The sequence below is a fragment of the Bactrocera neohumeralis genome, chromosome 6, assembly GCF_024586455.1.
Source record: "Bactrocera neohumeralis isolate Rockhampton chromosome 6, APGP_CSIRO_Bneo_wtdbg2-racon-allhic-juicebox.fasta_v2, whole genome shotgun sequence".
Taxonomy (NCBI): domain Eukaryota; kingdom Metazoa; phylum Arthropoda; class Insecta; order Diptera; family Tephritidae; genus Bactrocera; species Bactrocera neohumeralis.
The window spans coordinates 37,355,093-37,378,639 of record NC_065923.1 but is presented as its reverse complement, the minus strand read 5'-3'; the positions used below and the strand labels follow the sequence as shown (position 1 = coordinate 37,378,639).

The window sequence follows — 23,547 nt, the reverse complement described above, 5'->3', positions numbered from 1 at the left end:
TTTAATCACAGTATTAAATATTTTCGATATTCCAGTTGACTTTATATGTACCACATCTATGTTAATGAAATGCAGAAACAATTTCTCACAGCATTACCAAAAGGGTAAACTTCGCCAAGAACTTCAAGGGTACCCTTAGCAACAAGGCTTACTCTCGTGTTACTGCTTAGTGAGTGTACAATCAAGTGCTACACCGACGGCTCGAAAACGTCAGAGGGAATTGATGCAGAAGTCGTAGTTCCACGCCTTAAACTCTCCATACCTATGGGGGATTTTCCGAGCATTTTTCAGTCAGAAACCTTTGCCATAAGTCGGTGCATAGAGACAAACCTCCAACGCAATGAACGTATAACCATACTTGGCGTTAGTCAAGCGGCACTCAAAGCAATCTCTGTCTATTAGATAAAATTGTAACAGGAATGTAGAGAATGGCTGAATAGCCTAGCGGAACGTAATTGAGTGCACCTCATCAGAGTGCTTGGTCACAAAGGTATAGCCGGGAATGAACTGGCTGATGAGCTTACTCGCTCCGCAGCATCCATTAGCATGATAGGACCTGAACTCTTCATCGCGGTGGGTCCTCATACCATAAAGGAGCTGCTCTGCCAGAAAGAATGGGTAGGCAGATAAAGGTATTGGTAACTCCAAAGCAAACCGCAGCAGGTTAAAATACGTAATCAACCTCCCTAGGGATAAATTCAGGCTACTACACTGGTCACTGCAAACTGAAGAAGCACTTATACAATATGGTTCTAGCTTCTTGCGCAAATTTCCGATTCTGCGACATTCAGGACACCTGTAATCGACTGCACAGCAGTCTGTAGATGCAGTCAAAGGCTATTTCCATGTTTCCAAATAGGAATCACATCGCCTCACTATCGGTATATTGGACTTTATCAATTTGCTGGGGCTATGTGAGTCTTTGATTCAGGATAGGGCATAATAGGCCTAAGGTCGCAGTGCAATCCTAGTCTTTCTCCTTTATTTTATCTCCCACCAGTAACATTGTATCCCCATGCATAAAATGGATGCAATCAAGGTCTAATATAAAAATATTCAAGCATCCGCCTGACTATATATCTTATATAGGACAATTTGTAAAATTTCGTAATAAAATTCAAAGGACATCTATTTCTGGTAATAATATGTTGCAATACCCATTAAATCGAGTCAAATATTCCGTATCCCCTTTTCATCTTTCGTATCATATGATACCTTGTTCGAGCCTTAACAAGCTCTTTACTTTCAATTTGAAGCGCATTCTTATAAATCCTTATATACAATATAAGGTACCAAAAAAGAGCAAAAACTTATACTTAACCCTAAAACATACGATGAACAAGTATATAAATATGTGCTTGTTTTCTAGGTTAATACTGTTTGCATTTTGTTTCAGCTCTTAACCGACAAGGGGTGCGATTTATGTCAATTTTCGTTTGGCCTTGTAGCGTTGAAATATTTTAATATTTCGAAATTCTGATTGTGCTCAACGACTGCTGTTTATAGACAGGCATATGCACGAACATACATATTTGTGATGCTTTGCTTTTACTTTTAACTGCTTACATATATACAGACTATATCTACAAGTATAATTTGTGCATAAGTAAGCTTGTTGTTGTACACTAAGTGCATAGCATTTGCCAGTTCTCAAAACGTTGAAGTGCAAATACATGGAAACACCACTTTAATGGCGGGAAATGTAGAAATATATTCGATTGTTCTCGAGTTGTACGAATCTGCTCCAGAAAGCTGTTTTCTGGGCCTGCGTCAAGGCATTGTATAAGTTACCAATCAAAGCCAAGGACAGAAAAACGTGAATATGTTTTGAAGAAATAGAATTAAAGGCATACTCGCTAAAGGAATTTAAAATATGCGGATGAAAAATGTACTTATAAATTCTTGGAAGAATATCAAAAATGAAAAGCGTTATTATAACACAGGCTGTAAAGAAAGCTGGCAGAATATACAAACTATTTCGGGAATCTAAGAGTAGGTTATTGACCAATATTGATGTCCCAGCTCAATTTGGAAATTATTATTATTTATAATCTCAGAAGACAATAAAATTTCTTTTACTCTGCACAGGGTAAGTTTTCCCCGAAGTTGGTAATGCCAACATAGAAGGAAAAGACAGAGGCTCTTTAAAATATGTATATAAAAGTTGTCCGTTCCTTAGTTTTGGAGATATGGATCAGAAATATAACAGAGTGATTTTTGTTCCAAAGAAGCTACTAATTTGTTGCGACCACCGATATCGAACCACATTAGCGTGTAGCTAATTTACAAATGGAAAGCCAGTGGCGGATTCAAAGACGGTTCGATAAACAAAGTGGTTAATAATAATCTTTCGATGACTTCTTCGGCGGTGATTTCGATGTCATGATGCATATGAAGCAACTAGTCTTTCTTGAAGCATGGTCGTCCCAAGCCATGTTTTGATGCGGCGAAGATAAGAGAAAGAACGTTAAGAGCTCGCGTTTGCTACGGGAAGTGTACAGAATACTTGGAGATAGGTGTGGATTGTTGGGAATATGTCGACTTCACATTTTCTTAATGTTTCCAGTGCAGAAGTTGGAATTTCGCTGCCTTAAATTTTTTGTTTCTGCTGCCAGTGACATTGCCAGTCGCTTAATTCACCTTTGAATTTCAACTTTTGTACGCTTTTTTGATCATCCAGAAGATTCCCGAATCTTTCTAACAAGCATCCAATTAGATCATCGATTTCGTTTTCTTTTAAAAGACTTGCTTTTTCTGGGAGCAACACACTCAATTGGTAACCATCCAAAACTTCTTCTGAAAAACGAGCTTCCAAATCTTCTTTGATGGTATCCAGCAGAGGTATGTAGACAGAGACCCTGTAGTAATCTTTGCAAGTTAACACGTCGTAATTTTCGCGTTTCGTTTGTCGACCACATGTTCTCAGTTTCGCTTCGTCAACATCGAGTTTTTCCGCCATTTTCTTGGCTTCTGAATAAATCAATCGGAATATTTCAACAACTTTTTCCCTCTTTTTTTCCAACGTGGCAAGCAACGTCCCAATCATTTTTGATGCCTTCTCCAAATCAATTGCTTCCTTTTGAAGAACTACGCTGAGCGAATGGGTGAGCGATAGAATGTCGCTGAGATAGAAGAGCAAAGCCGATATGAGAATTGTTGCTTTGCCTGCTGTTTCTCTGTTCTTCCACTCACTGATTTTTGACAGAGCTTCGATGGTCAACGGTAACTTCGCAACAAATTGAAGGACAGCATCGTGCCTCTCTATCCATCTTGTTTCACACAACTGGACAATTTTTTCACCAAGTATCTTTGCTAATACAGTCACACGTTTTGGAAATGAGTTTTTGAAGAATTTGTCGACTTCTCGTATAGCACTGGCAACGTTTTCGATTAATCGTACTTTCACTGACTTTGAAATACTGTTGTTGAGTTTGTGCGAGAGTCGTAACAGCATATTCGGCCAAATATTTTTTTTTTTACAAAATGTGAATAAAAATCGGGAACATTTCACGACAGAGCCGGGAAAATTTCCGTGCCTGATTTCCAGGCGTTTCCGGACCAGCTGTTATCGTCCGGAATCGCCGGGTTCCGAGGACGAGGGCAAATTAAAACACGGGTTCTATATGCAAAATTGGCTACTAATATTGTTGAGTAAACAAACCTAACCTCAATTTTTATGTAAACACTCGTTTGAATGTCAGTGAAATTTCACCACGCACAAAAGTGAACAGTAAAATCGAAACAACATCGATACTTACCATTTTAGATATTCAAAATTGTTATTTTCTTTATTTTCCAGAATAAGGTATAACTTCACAGAAATTGACGAAAATGAAATGGGTAACTTGGGCAACTTGTAGTTACTATATAGATGATTCCGCTCTGCTGGGCATAGCTTGATTCTATTGGACAGTCAAGTTGAGGCGTTTTTGGCGAGATAAACGGATTTAAATGAAACGTCACCAGGCGTCGAGTGTTTTTGTACTCAATAGTACCAATTGTACTATGGGGCATTCGATAGGCGCAAGCCGCATCATGTCCATATGTTTTTTGTCGTTCGTGGTGTCAACTGACGCTAGGTGACCCCCCCCCCCCTGAATCCGCCACTGGGAAAGATCGAAATCAAGTTAATGAATGGATTGTTCAAAGAGGTTATTAAAGCTTCAGTGAAACCAAAGTTAATATTCTTATACTCTTGCAACATGCTGTCACAAATACTTTCTACGAGCCTAGGTCAATATTGGTGCATCGTGCACATTTTTGTGAAAACCCATATCTCAGGAACTACGAGACCGATATCGTTCATATTTAGTACACAATATTATCTTGACCACGCCTACTTCCCATATAACACAATTTTAAATTTCACTTGATTTTTTTACTTTCTAGTATATTAATCAAAAAGCAATTAATATAACGAGATAAAACTTTGTACAAAAAGTAATTTTGAAGTATGTCATGTCTTATAACTAAAAATTGACGAAATTGATTAAAAACCCAGTACCTATAGTTGACTTTATACCGAAAATATCGGTCATTATGTAAGATATACAATTAAAATACGCATAGAACCCTTTTATTATAGCATTACGTCTGTGTGATACAAATGGGTTGAATAAAGTCAATACTTTCCTTAGCCCCTTTATACCTTATATAAAGATTTTCGAACTTCTGGGTGACTGGTGTATGTATGTTACATGAACTTGCAAAGATTTCGAACTTCTGGGTGACTGGTGTACGTATGTTACATAAGCTTGCGAAGCTGTTTACCTACACTGTGTTTTATTTTTCTTTTTTCTCATAACCAATTCCAAGTTTTTTTGCTCGCCGTGATGGTAATGAGCATTATTACATGCAGGCATGAGTGGGCGAATTGAAATAATTGTCTACTTGCAAAACCATAATATATCCTTTTGAATGCCTTATTACATGTTTTAAATGCTCTTGCTTGCTAGAAATTGCTTCCTGGTCTTTCTTTTCTGTGTGCTTTATCTTTCAAACCCACTGGGAGTCATTATTATGTCTACCATGACAGACTAATGGTAGGGAGGAGGCGGGAAAACAACATATTTTTGCTATTGAATCCTCTAAATCGCGATATTGTACTTATGTAATGCATAGCTTTTGATACTTTAAGGCAAATGTACTTGTGCGGTATATGCATACATATATGCAAATGTATGTGTACATTAGGGTGTTCGTTATATTACAAGTTCTTCAAATCCAAAACAAACTGCAATATACAAAATTTTTTTTAAAAGCTACAAGCATCTAAAGTTGTACATGAAATATAGGACAACATGTGGTATGAGCAACACGGAATGTATATTTTTAGGAATGCTCCGGTCATTTATGGACAAATTTAACTACGTATAACTTTTAAAGCAATATTTTTAGGAAAAAATCATCCGAAACTTTTTTATGGTGCGGAAAGTATTGAATTAGAATATCACATTTTCAAGGATGTAGATTTAGTTATATAATGCAAAATATCACAAATTCTCAGGTTATGCATATGGGAAAAATAAATTTTTTAAAGCACACTGTAAATTGCAAAATCAGAATTTTTTACTTTGGAACTGAAAAAACTAAAACTTCAGGTGCATTTGCAAAAAAAGCAAACAACTTGGAAAATAAATGACACCCTAATATATACATATTCTCCAAACGCTTCATATATATTGCAGTGATTTTCAGTCTACTCACATGCCCGTGAATTCTTTTAATTCTTTGTAGCACCGAAATAATAATAATGACTTACGATTGCCCTTATGTATAAGTAAATATATACATATTCATATAGTAGCATGATAATAATTGTTGCGCCCTTTTGTTTTCACTATACTTCTTTCAGATTACAATAATTTTCGGTGGAATATTCATAACCGGCATGCTGGGCAATATTCTGGTGTGTGTTGTTATTATACGCCATCCAACAATGCACACGGCAACGAACTACTACTTATTCAGCCTGGCAGTCTCGGATTTAATCTACCTGCTCTTTGGTAAGTGGATATGCTAAAGGTGGTTTGCAACTTAATTTACACAAAAACCCTTTAGGTTTAACTATATATATATGTACATATATTTTCCCGTAGTTCCTAGGTGGAACATAGGGCCTCAAACACATAACTAAACCATAATTAATAATATTTCCTTTACCTATATTACATACTATATAATCCAAGCTACAATAGTTGATATGAGGCATTGTTAATCATACGCCGCGTCGTCCTATTATTAATTACCTTTGGTATAGTTCGGCCTTTGGTTATAGATAGACTTTCTCCAAATAGCTGATTATCAATTCACTCAAACGCGGTATCGCGGTAATTAATTTGTGATTAGTGTGATTCAAGTTTCTAAACGAGCGTTCAGCAGAGTTAATGTAGAAAGACAGAAGGATATAGGAGTACAATAAATCATTAAGCCGCCATGTTACTAAAGCTAAACTGTTGAAGGCCTGAAAATTAATTGTTTTCTTTATTTTCATAATAATTATAGACAGCTAAAACTCGAACAGTTGAACATAATACAACAGTGTTAATGAAGAAATATTTAAGTATTGTTGATAATACTGCGTTTGTCGAACCTTGCGATGATTTTTGTTTATGTTGGAGTATTCTCATTAATAATAAATAACGATTTTATTTCAATCACATGCACTTTCTTTATGACAACTTCCTATTCATTTCTGACCTCGCATTTGTTTCTTTTGTAATAACTTAATTTATGCGTCTGTCTGCTGTCTGTCTAACTAACTTACTTTATTTAGACAATCGTTATATTGTAAAAATCCCACGAAAGCGTTGTAACGATTTAGATTTCTTCTGAGGAATCAAGATGAATGCTGAGTTTCACAAATGTTGTATAAGGTGCGAGTGACTGCTAATAAGTTGAGCTAAACAAGAACCCAGACTAATACCATTTTGTTATATCAATGATTTGGACCGAGCCAAAAGATTATTATTTTTGTTTGAATCGAATAAAGAGCAACACAACCCGTCGAATTTGTGACGATAAGGTTAGAGATTTTATCAGCACATTTTCTTAAAGAAGAAGCGCTATCATGAAAAAACTCAGAGATTTTGTGTTCCTAAAAGAACACGTGTCTGAGCACTCGAAAATCCTCACACACTTCGACCACATACCGGATCAGGCTCCTTCTCTGCCCTTATACTGGCGAGGGAGTTGTGGGTGGGAAGAAGCCGTTGAAGGAGAGGAGCAGTGAGTTTCTTTACGGCTGGGTCAAAGCTTGGGGGGAAGGTTGGTGGAGAGGTTTACTCCGGAAATTGTAAAGCTGATACGCTAGCAAGAAAATGCACACTAGAAGCGCTATCGTTAGAATAGGTTCGTGTCAATGCTGCAGCATCCTCTACTACTAGACACCTGGGCATCGCGGAAACTTGGCCAGTGCTGGGAAACCATTGGTACATGCGCTGTGGGAAAAGCTATTTGGCTGAAGGTTGATCGCAAAACATCTAGTAATTGATTTGCCCTCAGTAAGGCGAGCCTCTCCTAGTTGTGGGGCTTTTAACAGACCATTACCTTATTAGCGTCCACGCAGTAAGTCTGAGAATCCTACCTAGACGCCATCTGCGGAAGCTTCATATAAGAATATGAGGTGGAAACAACACAAAACTTTTAGCTTGACTGCTCCTTATTTGTGGCGTTTCAGAACGTTTTCTTTTTGTTAATATGAAACGAGTGTAGACATACCTGAGTTTGTGTGAAATAAATAAGTAAACCCAACATATAGCTCAAAAGAAAAATGCAATTTTTTTTTAATTGTATATTTTTCTCACACAATATTCTGCATTTAGCTCGCCAGTCGGAAAATACGTTTTCTTGGATAGTTCAAAGTAAAGCTCCATAGTGGCGATAATATCAGCAGTTTCCAGCTTAAATAGGCCAAATTTTTTGGACAATATTTCTGACAAGAAGTGGACTGCGGGGTTTCTTGATTTATTAACTGCCTCTATAATGCCGCGCATCACCCCCAATTAAAATTCGACGTGCGCCGAATAACCGGCCGAGGTTAGAAACTTATTGAATCGCCATTTTAGTGCAGTTCAATACCAGTATAAGAAACAAATCTTTAACTTCATCTAGACCCCGTATAATGCTTTCAATGCAGAATTTAGTTGAAGCTTTTTTAAATGAGAGAAGCCAGAGACATGGAGACCAGTTAAATCATGATAAAGCATAGCTGAACACAAAAACATCAACAGCTATGCAAAGCTGACTGATTAAAATTGTCTACAATATGGATTATTTGAATTTAAATTTTAGATACGCTTACATTTAGACAATTTATGTAATTTATGTCAACTGGCAAAATAAACAAATGCACGACAATGCGACAACACAGAGGCGAAATAATAAAATTAGCATAACATAATAATAGGCGTTGTTGCCACGAATTGGGCCCTTCGGAGACAGCAAACACACGCGAAAAATACCTTCATATACACGACACTTCACATATTCGGCTCACACACACACATCCCATTAATTTCGTCTAAGAGCCAAATAATTATGTAGACTCACCACAATTTTCCGACAAACCCGCGATTGTCTAAGTACTTACAATTACCGGGACATGTGTTGAGAGGAATTGCTGTACATACAATTACACCGGCGGGAAAGACGCTTCGAAAATAAGAAAAAACTTTTACTTCGGTTGTACTGATTATATTGGGTTTTCCTTCAGGGATGATATGATTACTGAGTGTCCTTTCGGCCATTTTCAATATGGCATGATCTGTAATGGAAAGATATACACAAGAGCAACGTTTAGACATTCTTCTTTTTCTTCTTTGTTGGTATACACACCTCTTACGCGGTTATATTAGAGACTCCACGTGTAGCCAGGGCCTTCGTCACCTGGTCTTTGAATGGAGTCAAGGTCTGCCTTTGCTTTCCCCAGAGGTATAGATAGGATAGTCTCAGAGCTAGAGTGTTTTCGTCCATACGCACGGCAAGACCTAGTCAGCGCAGCCGCTGTCTCTTAATTCGCTAAACTATGTTAATGTCGTCGTATATCTCATAAAGCTCATCCTTACATCGAATCGATATTCGCAATTGCCAATGCACAAATGCCCACAAATCTTTCGCAGTACCTTTCTCTCGAAAACTCCTAAGACCGACTCGGATCTGGTCAACGTCCATGCCTCTGCACCATATAGCAGGACAGGGATGATGAGTGACTTGTAGAGTTTGGGCTTGAGTTTTGAACAAAGTTGAGAGTTTTATTTCTCAATTGCCTACTCAGTCCGTAGTAGCATCTGTTGCCAAGAATTATTCTGCGATGGATTTTGAGACTGATGTTGTTTTTGGTGTTAATGCTGGTTCCAAAATAGATGACGTTGTCTACAACTTCGAAGTTATGTCTGTCAACAGTGACGTTAGAGCCAAGTCCTGTTGCACTCATTTAATTCCAGACCCATTTGTCTCGGTTTTTTATCCAGTATGGAAAAAGCGGAACTAACGGCGGGGTTGTTGAGGCCAATGATATCAATGATGCACAGATCTGCAGTTCGAATTATTTTCACCGAGATTGAAGACGTCGCAATATAGAGAGTCGCCTTTTAAAAATAGTACGGTAATTAAACAAAACTGTCGATTCTGGTGCGAAATAAGTTCACAATTTATTCATGAACAACCATTACATTCGCCGAAATAGACTGTTTGGTGTTGTTTTTGGTCTGGTGGAATCATCGCTCCGTATTTCTTTCGAAATGCAGCTGGTGACAGCTTTATTATTAATGGAGAGCGGTATAGATCGATGATAACCAACTTTTTATAGCTGCAATTGGAAAAGTTGATTTTGACAACATCCGGTTCGAACAAAATGGGCCTACGTTGTACAAAACTACGTGCAACAACCGAATTAATGCGAGCAATGTTTGGAGATTGCTTAGCTCACGAAATTGTGTCATTTAATGTCCTCCAAGAAGTTGCGATATTACATCATTAAACCAGTTCTTGTGGGGTTATTTGAAGTCATTTGCCTTAAGCAATAACCAGACTCTCTTCAAGCTTTCGAAGTTAATATTTAACGTGCTATTCATGGCATACGACTTGATTTAGTGAAAAAATTACTCGAAAATCGGTTCATCAAATTCGTTCCTGCAAAAAGAAAGACGTGGAGGTCATATGAATGATGTTATATTCGAAAACGTTTGAATTTTCTTTACAATTAGTGTTTTTTATTATCAAATCATATCACTCTTTTTGACAAACCCTGTATATCCCTCACTAAAAAACACCTTCCTCACAAGAATTTAATTTCAATCTTTCAGTTTGTATGGCAGCTATATGCTATAGTGATCAGATATGTGCGGTTCCGACAAGTAAGCACCTTCTTGAGAAGAAAAAGATGTGTGCAAGATTTGGGATCGATATTTCAAATACTGAAGGACCAGTTCGCGTATATAAAAACACACCGAGAGACGGACATGGCTAAATCGACTCAGTTCGTCAAGCTGTTCATTTATATATATAATATGAGTATATGATATACTTGTACATATATATATGTATATATATATATATATATATATATATATTTTTTAAGGTATCCGACTCTTTCTTTTGGTTATTACAAACTTCGTAGCAACCTAAATAACTTTACACAATTTAGAGTACAAATCTGCGTGCTTTTGATTACACTACTCAAGAAGTCTAAAAAAATTACGACTGATGTGCTAAGTAGTCTGTGGAGTTTTTGAGGTGTCCTGAATTGCGAATTTAAGTTCAAAAAGTTTCCATCACATAGAGATTTTATTGTCATTTTAATAAATGGTGTTTGTTTGACCCTTGACGGCAACAAAATAACCTACGTGTGAGAAAATGTTTACTATCATTTACGGTTTTAGCTACCTAAATTGGTAAGAAGTAACCTCGACCTTCACAATCGCAAAATGACTGTAAGCTAGTTTTTTCAAAGTTCAAATCCACACATGGAAGTCGCTATACTTCGGTCGTAACTCTTGCCATAGTGTTCTCTTATAACCCTTTAGATAAATTATAATTAACAACCTCACAGAGGTGCCGATACGGGGTTTAAGCTTGTGAAATGTAAATTAGCACAGTGATTGCCTGATTGTGAGAAGGAAGTTCAAGACGACTGACACTTTCCCAAGGCAATAAATTTCAATAAAACACTAACACTTGCACGCTTTTGTGCTTATTACCTCCGCATGAAGCCATTACGCTTTAATTGTTTTTCCAGGAAATTAAGCAGATTTTTATTTTCGAATGCAGGAGCAAGAAATTGTCGTGAATGCAGAAGTGTGAGGCTTTTTTCTTACACGCAGAGTGAAAATGGAATAGTTTGAGGACGTAAAATGTAGTAATGAAAGAGTATGGAAAAAGGGATTAGATGGTTTCAGGCATTTTCTTTTTCTACTTCTTGGGTGTAATAATTAATTAAGATAATTTTTTGTATCGCTTTTAATAATAATATTTCGCCGAAATTGCTGTAAATTTAATAATTTCCGTTCTCATTTCGCTCGACAAATATTTTGTAATATTTCCCACAGTTAAGTTAGATGCATATGTTGGAAATAGGATTCCATTGGCTGGCATATCGATAGCACAGTACGCCTTACGACAGGTATATTCATGAGATTGCACCACACTTACTAACCTTCAATATGGAGAGAGCTCTAGGGCGCTTTTATTAACATAAACAGAGCATTTCATAATGTCCCAAAGACGCACGCGTTAATAGTCTGGAAGAAACCCGCCATCATAACATGGACAAAAGCTCTTCTGAGCTGCAGCAAGATTAATGCCGAGTAGAATATATCCAGATTGCTTAGATAAGCGCAAACTCGAGGACCTCAGGGCGATGTACTGTACGCCTCTAACACTCATTTGATAGCAAAGACGAATTTTATATTAGAAATTTTGAAGAAAGAACACCTTAGCCAAGTCATACCAATCTTGTTTTTTCGGTGCTTTGGTGTGGTGAACCACTTACAGCAAAATCTCATACTCGAAACTGTTGGAGCGAACACCGCGGCTCGCGACTTACAAACGGAACTTACAACATCTACGCGGGTCTAAAATCGCTAAGGAAGCGGGCGCCGGTATCTATTGCGCGGTGCTAGATCTCAGCAAATCCTTCAAGCTACCGGAATACTACAGTATCTTCTAGGCAGAAGTCGGTACGGTTAGGAAAGCGACTGAGATAGCTAATAACCATAATCTCGCAGCGCATTGTGTAAGAGAATGACCTCAGAAACAGTACGGCGACAGTTGTAGTGGCTGCCAGAAACTCTATAGGCAGTTGATACGAAATAGCTTATAAGATTGCCAAAAGTGTCATCGTCTGGCCACAGGAGAGTTTAAAAATAATACGCATTTCGCTAAAAATACAAATGCAACTTCCAGCAGCAATGGGACGATATGGAATGTCTTATAAGTAGCAGGATCGCCAAGATCATATGCGGAACGGAAAGAAAACACACGGTTTCATTCTCGTAAAGACTACCGGAATATCTTGCTGGTACTAATTTATATAACAAAAAGTGATCGTCCGCGGAAATAGATCTGATTTATAACTATCCCAACTTATACAGTTTAAATTTTTTTTAATAGAGTTTCAAATCAATTTCCGAAAATCGAAGTTGAGAATTTGGAAGAACGATATGTGTTTATAATCAATACGCCTAGCATATGATATAATAATGTATGCCCTCCTGAAATTTAACGGCTCAAGCAAATTTGAAGCTTCTGCACACGATGTTTGGTTAGAAATACAGAATTTGAGACAAATTATTTCCCCGATATTTTTATCCATTGTAAAAATCAGAACTCACTAAGATTTGTACCAATTTAAGCAGCTTCTGTATCAATCTGCTTGACAATTATTTGGCATGGTATTAAGGACAGTCCTAGCGACTTAGCATTATTTTTTGTTTGAAATTTCAATTACCCGGGGGATTTAATTACATTTTACGGGTGCTTTTTGGTTATAATATAAGAATGATCAGCGTGAAAATGATCGTTTTAGCAAAATCCATCTATCTGTCCGTTTGAGATATCGATATCGGGTGATTATAGAAAATAGTTGCCATACAAACTGGCCGATCAAAATCAAATTTTTGTCTGCAAGACTTTTTTTTTGATCTTCACAAAATTGTGCATGGCATTATTATATAAGACAACGCTATAATATCAGCAAAAATTTTCTACATTGAACTACTGTATGAATTATGGAACTGTCAAACAAACAAAACAAAAAAATGTTAAAATCAAAATATTCGAAAAAGCCTTTTCGTTTTTTCTAGTCAAACTTCAACTTATTTTTTTATATTTACACTAATAAATAAATAAACAAATATGTACCATTTCGGTCGACCACTTTTTGCCATTTTTCCGCTAGAGACATTATTCCCATCAGTGTAAATTGAAATTTCGAAATTTCCAGAACGGAAGCGAGCGAATCATTGTAGTGCTACACAGTGGTGTACTGCGTGGCATTCTTTCTTTTTTATACAAACATTTCAAAATGTAGCGAATTTCTTTATTATTTTCACTGATTTTTCAACAGCTGTAACTTTTTTAAATAATGAATAGCGACGAATTAACTGTCTACCTTTCGACGCTACATACGCTTCCTCCGGCGACGACTGTGACATTTCTGTGTTTATCACCAGCCCTTTTGAACTTTTCACTAATTGCCAATGCAAATTAGTGCTACCACTGAATAACTCAACTCAACAAATAAAGAATAACAAATTAATTCCATAAGAACTGTGAGAGAATGGCAATGGATAATGGAAAGTGTTATAAATAAGACCAGTTACGAGTCAATTGCCCAAAATGCTAGGCTTTCCAATTTTTTCAAATATATATGTGTAAGTGTTTTTATGCTCGTATAGTAAAAATGTGTAAAACGCTTTCTTTTAAGTTTTCCACTTTTTGAAAGTTTTAACAAAAGTAATATGCAGAAATAAAATAAAAAAACACAACCTTTTGGAGACTATTTCGAGTTGTGAAACTTTACCGTTTAATATTCAAAATGCGCACGAATAAACTTCAGTGCGCAGACACACATAAATACGCATGACATGTACCATAAGTAAGTGATCACCTTAAAAAGGTACATATGTATACGGTGTTGCTGTAAAGAGGCTGGTGTAATCTCGCTGAAAGCCACAACAGCGGGATACCGAAGACATAAATAAGTCGTAAAATTATTCAGCGATAAAGAAAATACACTTGTTTTTACATACATTCACTTATATAAACTGCTGTGAAAATGCAGTGAAGCATCAAACCAGTAAGAGAAGACACTGGTTACACAAGGACTAGTCAGTGATGTAATAAACTTAAACATAAATATTAATTTGGAAATTGTTTCAAAAGATGGCTATAGTTACTTCAAAATAAGTATTTTTTTATAAAACCAGTGAGAATGTGTACCATAAATTGGATAAAAGAAAACTTATTTTGTCATATATTTTGTTTATCGTCCAATGACGACCTAAAATATTGAATTTCTGTGCTGACCCTTGCAATAAGTTGATTAGTCGAACTAGCGGTTCATATAGAAGGAAACTATTTTTCAGTATATACGTACCTTGAAAAGTAACTGTAAGTGTAGTCGTCAAAGAAAATACTTGCAAATATTGCCACAAGGTGAAGAATAAGAATGTTCAAAGTAGACTATAAAATCTTGAACTTGTTCCTGTAAAGTACACTCACATAACATATGTATAATACTCGTAAAAGTAGAATATAGTCACATCTACATACACAGAAATGAGTACAAGTACGTAGACTTTTACCGCAAGTTTTGCAAACCGGCGCGGCTTTCAGTTTCATGCACCTCCAACTGTATATTCGGCATGCGCCAGGGTTTAAGAGCTCCCTTTGCTTTACTTTGGGCGATTTTGCAGTTTTTCAAAACTTTTGCACAGAAAGAGGTTTACTTAAATTCGAATGTAAAAATATGTTAACAAAATTAAACTTTAAAGTTGTGTCACCTTAAATAAAACGGCAAGCTGGCAGCTACTGTGAATAGTTATGCAATGAAGAGGGTATGCTAAGTTTCCCACAAGTTTGTAATTTCGGTGAGCCTAGAAAAATATATAAGTATAAATGTTCAGCGTGATGAACTGAGTCAATTTATCAGATTTTGTATACCTTAGCTTTTGAACTATCAAACTGAAAATTTGCACACCTCGCATCAAGAGATGCTGCACCTTTGTTGGAACTGCCAATATCGGACCACTATAGCTGTCATACAAACAGAAAGATCTATGGAAAGCTTTTTTATTTGACAGATATCTAGACAAAATTTATAGGCTGCTTATTGAGTACAATATATTTAGAAATTTTATTAAGATCATTAAGCCTCGTGTTTTTCAATGACCAAGTAATATGGGTAAATTCAATAGCTCTAAGAGTCGAGCACAGATTACAGAAACTTTGAGCTCATAATTTGTTGGCAATATGGCAAAGTCAAAAGTAAAATTTGTTTTACAACTGCTTCTAAATTAACGCAATAAACTCGACAACTAGAGTTTCATTGGTTGGCTAGTTAAAAAGAGGAGGCAGAAATGACAGACCACAAGCGGCTGCATTTCGGACTATTATGCTCTCGGGTACGATCCGAATTAGGCCTTTGAATTGAATCGAAGCGGAATTGTCCGCATAGACTTTAGACATTACATATACCCAAAGGAAAAGGTCTAACGGTGTGATATCACACGATCTTGGTGGCCAATTGACCAAATCAAAACGTGAAATTATCTGCTCACCACAGTAATAGTCGGCTTGTTAAATCCAAATGTCGCCGAAAGCACGAGGTTCAATTTCTCACATTAAATAGTCGGTTATCATGGTGCGATAACGGGCGCCATTGAGTCTTATGTTCTCACCGGCTTCTTTTTTGAAGAAATACGGACTGATGACTTCACCGATCCATAAACCACACCAACCTAAGTATTGTTTTTTCTGAAAGAAACGGAAGCTCTTGAATATCTTCCGGTTGGGACAATTGTTCTTATTTACATACCCATTGAACAGAAATTGGCCTCATCGCTGAACAAAATTTGGCTCGAACACGTCGGATCTTCTTGTAACTTTTTAGGAGCCCATAGAGCGAAGCTGTATTTTGTACGCTTTCAATTTAAGATCTCTCCGCAAAATGCACCAAGTCGACTCTCCACTGTCTTCGTGTACACTCTCAGCTACGGCTGCTACATTTTTTTATTTCGTGCAGGACGTGATCTATGGGTTGTAAAATGAATGCTGGGTCGCAAGATGGGTGGTGGTGTCGCGAATAGTACGCTCAGTAGGTCGATTATGTGGACCATAAGTTGAGCAAAGGACGTGAAACCCATTCTTTGCAGAACGTATTAAAGTTGAACAATTTGTAAAGGTTGTTCAGGCATAAGTCTTTCATTGATGAAATGCCAAATAATACTGATGAAAAATAACATGACAGCTTGACACGACTCACGCGTGATCTGTCAAAAACACGCTTTGGAAAAAGTACTTCTACTTGATTAATCTGAAAAATTATTGGCTAACAGTATGGTACTTCTTCTAGGAACTTCGACATGTCGAATATCTTTGCGCTACTCTTTTAACTTTAAATTCAAACAAAATATTGCAATAAAAATATTTCAAAAACCACGAAATTTACATTTCAGAACTACAAAAATTTTTTACGTGACATTTATTGGACAGAATTTATACCTTGAATCTCTAGCACTACGCTTAGTTGTCTGGAGCCGCCTGGGACTTATTATTTTTCCTGAAAGTATTTTCCGCATAAATTTTAAGCGTTGCTTGTCAGTTGCTTAGCGCGTGATTTACGAGCCTATTGCACTGACCCGCCTTAGGCCGGCAAAAATGCAAATTTTTTATTGATTTAGTTTATTGAATTGTGTTGGCAATGCCAGTGTGGGCATAATTTATGTGAAAACTTTCCAAAATGAACGAATGTTACGTGCAGATACATACTTACGCGAGAGTCAAAACAGCTAAAGTTAGAAAATATTGGGTATTATTTAAATTTAAAGTCCACAAAAGCTCACTTGGGAGCACTTTGGTTGGATTTATACATTTATCGAGCTTTAATAAATGCTAAATATCATAAGTTTCATAACAAAAACTGTTACAGAAAACTTTAAATTTGTGTTTGCTTCCAGGCTTGCCCGCGGAAATATTCCTCTACTGGCACCAATATCCCTACCTATTTGGACTACCCTTCTGCAAGATACGCGCGTTCATCTCAGAAGCGTAAGTAGCCGTCTTTGCGCCTTTGGTATTATCAGTGAAACATTATTGCCAATGAGTGTTAAATGTCGGCCTGCGGCATTCTATTCCGCATATCAATTATTGCTAAAGATACTTAAAAATATTACCATTCCATTCGTTTCATTGCCTTTGTATAATAAACTCACCATCATTACTACTATTATTGTAATTTTTGTTATTGTAATCATTATTATTCCATTTCAATCGACAGCTCGACGTACGTCTCCGTACTCACAATCGTCGCCTTCTCCATGGAGCGCTTCCTCGCCATTTGCCACCCGCTGCATTTGACCGCGATGAGCGGCTTTAAGCGCGCAGTTCGCATTATAGCCGCGCTTTGGATTCTCAGCTTGTTGGGCGCCATACCATTCGGTCTGCTCACGGACATTCAATACTTGAATTATCCCTTAAGTAAGCATATAATTTATTTGTTCGTGAAAAATGTTGAAAATTTACACAACACTGACAGTCACAGCAATCCATAAATATTTGTGCCATTTTATATTATGCCGCTTTTCTGGTTAAATGAGGAATTTCAATTCAATCAACATAATTATAACTAAAATTTTTTCTTTCCGCTTCGAGCAGCTGACACGACAATACCGGAGTCCGCGTTCTGCAGCATGTCGCATTACCCTGAAGAGTTTCCACTGTTTGAGATCTCGTTTTGCTTCTTCTTTGTCATACCGATGCTGCTGATAATCATCTTGTATGGCAAGATGGGCGCACAGATACGTTTCAGCACGACGCTGCAGTTGGGTGAGTAAGAGTTGAAAAGCTACAGTATTTTAATTTGATAGACTTGAAGTCTGTATGCGCGTTACATTGTAAGGAAAGCTTAGTTGACGAGCATACAAACAAGATGTTGTACTAGGGTAATCGTGGGTAGTACAGTAGCCACCAGAACTTATCCTTACATTACCTTATTATACCCAGTGAGTGGCACAACTCTATTATTGCGCAAACTAGATTTGCTTAGGGGCACTAAATTGTGCGAAGAAAACAGTATCAAATCATCTCCCACTTTAGAAGCACCTTAACGATAAACTAACCCTTGTTTTCATTTCTTTCCTTTCTCTAGGCGTTCAACAGGGCTCCATGCACCGGGAATCTCGACATCAGCAGTCACGCAAAGCTGTAATACGCATGTTGGGTAAGTCAAATTCCTTTGCTACATCATTTTCACAATTTACCCAGAGGGTAACAATTAAGGAAACAAACCTTTAATCAAAATGAAGATGAAATGGCGAAGACTCATGACGCTGTAAAAAGCGTTCGGAAGTAAAGCGATTATATAACTTCGCTGCCTGCTATGAAGAAAAATAGTAATGTAGAACAATAATCATTAAACAAAATGTTAGATTGATTTATTTCTTTAATGCTCGGTTTCACAGTCCATACTTAAGTTATGCTTAAGTACTGAAAATGGGCGACTTCAGCAGTGCTTAAGTAACAGCTGCTTCTTGTTTTGAATTTTCAGTTAATTGTGAAAAGAATAATTATAAGAAATTATTTTTTGTGAAAAACTTATGGGATAAACGCCTCAATATCTGTTCCTCCGAAAAAAATTCATGATGCACCAAACCACGAGTATCGAAAAGAACAACATCTTAATTCTTAAGCGGCTTTGGCTTGATTTTTTTGGTCTCGTCTCGGTTTTTCCCTGCAATCCGATGATTGTTGACTTATTTGAATGCGAAACTCATAAACACATTTCTCATCGCACGTTCAAGCATGTCCAAAAAGACCTTTTAACAGTACTATTTGTGAAAAAAATCAGATTTATCGGGACGAATCGAGCAAGAACGTGTTCATACCCAAAATATCCACCAAAATCATTTGAATGGGTTCGCGAAAGCTGTCATGCTCTTCATCAGCTGAAAAGGTCGAAGGTTGTTCAGAACGAGACATGTCTTCAACGATCTTTATAGATTGTAAAAATCACAATGCACTACTGAGGTGTACCGACTTAAGCAGGTGCTGTAAGCAAACTGTTGACAGATCGCGCTCATATTAGTTATATTAATTAAGGACAGTCTTACCAACTTAGCAAAATACGTTTTTTTGTCATATAATTTACCCGTGGAATTTATTTACAATTTTTGGGTGCTTTTTTCTCATTACATATATATACTATATATATTTTGTAGATACTTTTTTTCAGGGAAGAAATTCAGTTTAGAAATATAGAAACGTAAAACTTTGTACATATATATTTTTCCATAGTACCTTTGTATATGTAACACAGAGTCTCATATCATGGAACTTTAAGTCCAAGTTAGCCCCCTAACATCGGTGCCACGCCCATCGTCGGACGCTTTTAACGTTTCTGGCGCATTTAGTTATTGATTTTTCGGGCCATTAGATGGGAAGTGAGCGGGGTTACCTTCCGATTTCATTCATTTTCACACTCTCGGTAAGAATTTTTATGATATCTTCATTCGGCGCTTAGATATGGCGCTTTTCGATTAATGTCGATTTGTGGGCGAGGCAATGGTCCAATTACGCCCATCTAAGAACTCATAATTTTTTTGTACTCTCTATTTTTACTAAAGTTACAGCTTGCACGACGGACGGACAGTCTACCGGATTTCAGCTTCCCTCGTCATCTTGATCATTTATATATATAAAACCTTATATCTATCTTATATCTATCTCGCTTAGGTTTAGTCAATACGTACAACTGTTAGATGAACAAAACTATAATAATCTTTAGCAACTGATTGCAAGAGTATAAAAAAATTTAATGTATGCGTTCTTGCAATATACCCCTCTACTTCAAGGATTATTTAAACCATTGTTGTCATCTGAAAAAAAAGACACTGATGGACTCTTGACTAGTACGACTTTACGGCTTAACTGAAAAAAAAAACAATTTTTTTCATAAAAGGACGGCTACTTAAAAATTAAGGTTTTTGACTTTGGCCAAATTATTAAAAATCTTACAAATTTCAATTTTTCATTTTTGGTTGCTTCATGTGATAGAGAGATATTGAAAGAATATTTATACCATATTTCAAGTAATTCGGCCGCTTATGAGATATATTGTATTAAAAGCATCAAAAAAGTAGTTTCGAGAAAAACGCGTTTTATATTGTAGTTTTATAGTCAGTTTCGTCCACAGTCAAGACACTAAAACTGCTAAAACTTCGGAAATAATTTAAATTTTAAAAAATCCTTTAAAGAAGATATTTCTGAATTTCTAAACTATCGAAAAAATCTTGCGTTTATTTTCAAGTTTGTCGACAAGAATACCCTCATAAGCATAAATTATAACGCTATAGTTATCCAAAATCCAATATTAAATGTCTAGTACTTGCCGCTCTCCACGTTATGAGTCTTTTGTCTCCTTGATTCTCGCACACACCATTCGGTGACCGCTCCTGACAGTGCTATCGTATGTACTGCAGATACTTTTAAAATAAAAAGAAAAATATATACATATATATTTTTGTGTAGTAGCAGGTGCAAAGACAGAGAGTTCCTCAGAGATGACTTAATCAATTTGCCCCTTTGTCCTGAACAGTCTGCTATATATTAAGTAACTCGAATATTTAATGATATCATAAATAACCATTAGCGAACAAACATATAATAATTACAATCTATGCATAGCGTTTACTAGGGGAGCACATAAGGCATTGCGGTTTTTTTTTCATTTATCAAAAACTGTTTATTTACTTATATGCAGACCATTTCGAAGCAATATTTTTCAGATATAATAATTTCTATCTTAAAGTATTTTTGATAAGATATACTGTAGCATTGAGTTTTTCCAGCGATGAGCATTTATTTTATCAATAATATATAATTTCCATTTCAATTCAGTTAAAACTTCTTTCTTCTTCTTCGATATTGGCGTATATAAAATTTACCGTAACGTTGCGTCCAACAATGAACTAGAAGCCACGCAGCAGTTGGGCAGTTGAACGGCTTCTGGTTGCTCTTCACCCAAATGCGGCAATTTTGCTTATCCATTCAACCAGTTCTTCCAAAAAATTCTCTGGTTTTTGAGGAAATTGATAGTAAATTTATAAGACATTCTTCTATTTGTTGAAGTATTTTTCAAATAGGTCGATTGGGGATGAATAAAAAACAGCGAAGATCGTTCCGCCCCCATGAGAAACACATTTCGATGATTTAGTCATTCAAAGCCACCATCTAGCTACGCCAGCCAGGAATGATTCTTTTACATCAATTTGAAACAAGCTTAAGTTAGAAGACAAGACATTCCTTCCCAGAGTGGTGCACTGAACGGTTCCAAGTCACCTAAAAAACACCTGAATGAAAAGAAGAAATCAGTTAATACTAGCTGAGACCAAACTTCGATAAACTTACTTTTGCTCAAAAAGCTTATACGCCTAGTAATGAGCAACCAGCGCCCAACATTATGTTCTTTATTTCTTTATCAGCTGTTAACGTGGTGACACAGACAGATTGGAATTAATCAGTGTTATCTTCTCGGTTTTCTTTTTATAACAGCTTGTATCACATAGAGTAAACTCACTTTCGTGAGCTTTCAAAATTTTAGGTGTTTATTTCTATTACTCAGTTTGTACCAATAAAACAGAAAAGTAGAAGTTTAAATGGTCGTCATCAAAAGGGGGGTCTCTCATCCGAGGCTGTGTTTTCTTTTTCATTGGGGGTGTTTTTTACGTGGCGGGTCCCAAACCCAGCGCACAACCCTATGCAGGGGATGTTTCGCCTTCTCACATTAGCTCGCCTTCGAACGGATGTTCTTAGGCTACCCAGAGGATACTTGGTCAAAGACCGGAAGTAGTGAGCTGCTTGAGCCATGTGTGTAAGAATCGTTTCTGGCCACTCCCAAGTGAATGGCGATCAGAGAACTTTCCTCATTGCGTGAACTTCTAAACTCCACAAGTTTAAATGGTCGTAGCCCTAAATTTTTGAACACTCCTCATATAAAGAATATTCTTGTACTTTCACGTTTTACCCTTTGTAACAAGCACGGACATAATACATTCAACCTAGTGCAGTCTTCGTTACAATGACGCTTTTATACCTCCATATATGGCACGAGTGCGTTTCGGCTTTCGCTAAGCAATCCTAAATACCAGTAGAACATGTTTGCAGTGGAAAAGTCGACTGAGTGGCACTTCAGCACAGCTCACAGTGCCACAAGTGTGTCTGCTACAGCACTTCCACATATAAATATACACATACCGGTAGGCATGTAGATATGTATGTATGTATGTAAACTCGTAAAATGTTTTCTGCATGAGACAGTTTTATTTACATTTGGATATCAGACACCATATGTATTAAAGCTGTGTTCTAATTTCGTTGGAGGTGTTTCTAACTAAAGTTAAATGTCCTTGAACTATTTTTACCAAAGTGCCGGCGTTTTACGCCAGTTATGTTGTAGGAAAAAACAAGATACATTTACGTTGCGAGCATGAGCTTTCATATATGATATTGCTTGGCGGTCAAGAACAAGTCGAAATTTGGACTGGAACAACAACAGTGTTTAAAAGTTCTTAAAGGACTTAATTCTGCAGAGCAATATTAAGAAATCCTGAACTTTCTAGAGAGTGTCAGCTTTACTATAATAGAAAAAAGTGGAATGCTTCTTGCGTTTGGAACACGAGCGCCATTTTCCCATAACTCTAGTATCATAACACAAGTCTAGTCTGGTGCATATTCGAATTCAATATGAAATTTTGTTTTTTGAATTTGGCTTCGCACTAATTTTGTCAATTACTTTTTGCCCGATTATACATATCTGGCATCTTGTTTTTGTCATCGTCTATGCCTCACCACCATCTAACAGGACGGGAACAATCGGACTTATAGACTCTGGTCTTTATTCATCGAAAGCGAACTCAATTGCCTACTCAATCCGAAATAGTTGGCTGACATTGTTGGTGGTGTTTATAATGGTTCCAAGATAAACGATTATCTACGACCTCAAAGTTATGACTGTCAACAGTGACGTGGGAGCCAAATCGTGAGCTGCCACGATCCATTTGCTTCGCGTCCTTATCCATTCTGGAGAAAGCAACTAACGGCACGGTTGTTGAGGCCAATGGTATCGATGTCATTGGCGTACGCCAGCAATTGTACACTTTTATAGAAGATGGTACTTCTCTATTTAGTTCTGCAGCTCGCATTATCTTCTCCAGCAGCAGATTGAAGAATCCGAACAATAGGGATTCCCCTTGTTTGAAACCTTGTATGACATCGTACGGCTCGGAGAGGTCCTTCCCGATTCTGACGGAGCTTTTAATGTTGCTCATTGTC

At 36.9% G+C, this 23,547-nt stretch overlaps 1 protein-coding gene across 3 annotated transcripts in view; it reads left to right on the top strand.

Moving 5' to 3' along the window:
* The window catches only part of LOC126761477 (neuropeptides capa receptor), a 229,931-nt gene that overhangs the window by 169,338 nt on the left and 37,046 nt on the right, over positions 1–23,547 (top strand). For all 3 annotated transcript variants that reach the window (XR_007667366.1, XM_050477667.1, XM_050477665.1), the window contains exons 3-7: positions 5,855–6,005; positions 17,178–17,268; positions 17,498–17,697; positions 17,875–18,045; positions 18,368–18,439. Coding sequence is in view for 2 of the 3 variants with exons in the window: in XM_050477667.1 (XP_050333624.1) it covers positions 5,855–6,005; positions 17,178–17,268; positions 17,498–17,697; positions 17,875–18,045; positions 18,368–18,439 (685 nt within the window). In the remaining variant the exon portion in view is untranslated. The remainder of the gene's footprint in view (positions 1–5,854; positions 6,006–17,177; positions 17,269–17,497; positions 17,698–17,874; positions 18,046–18,367; positions 18,440–23,547) is intronic.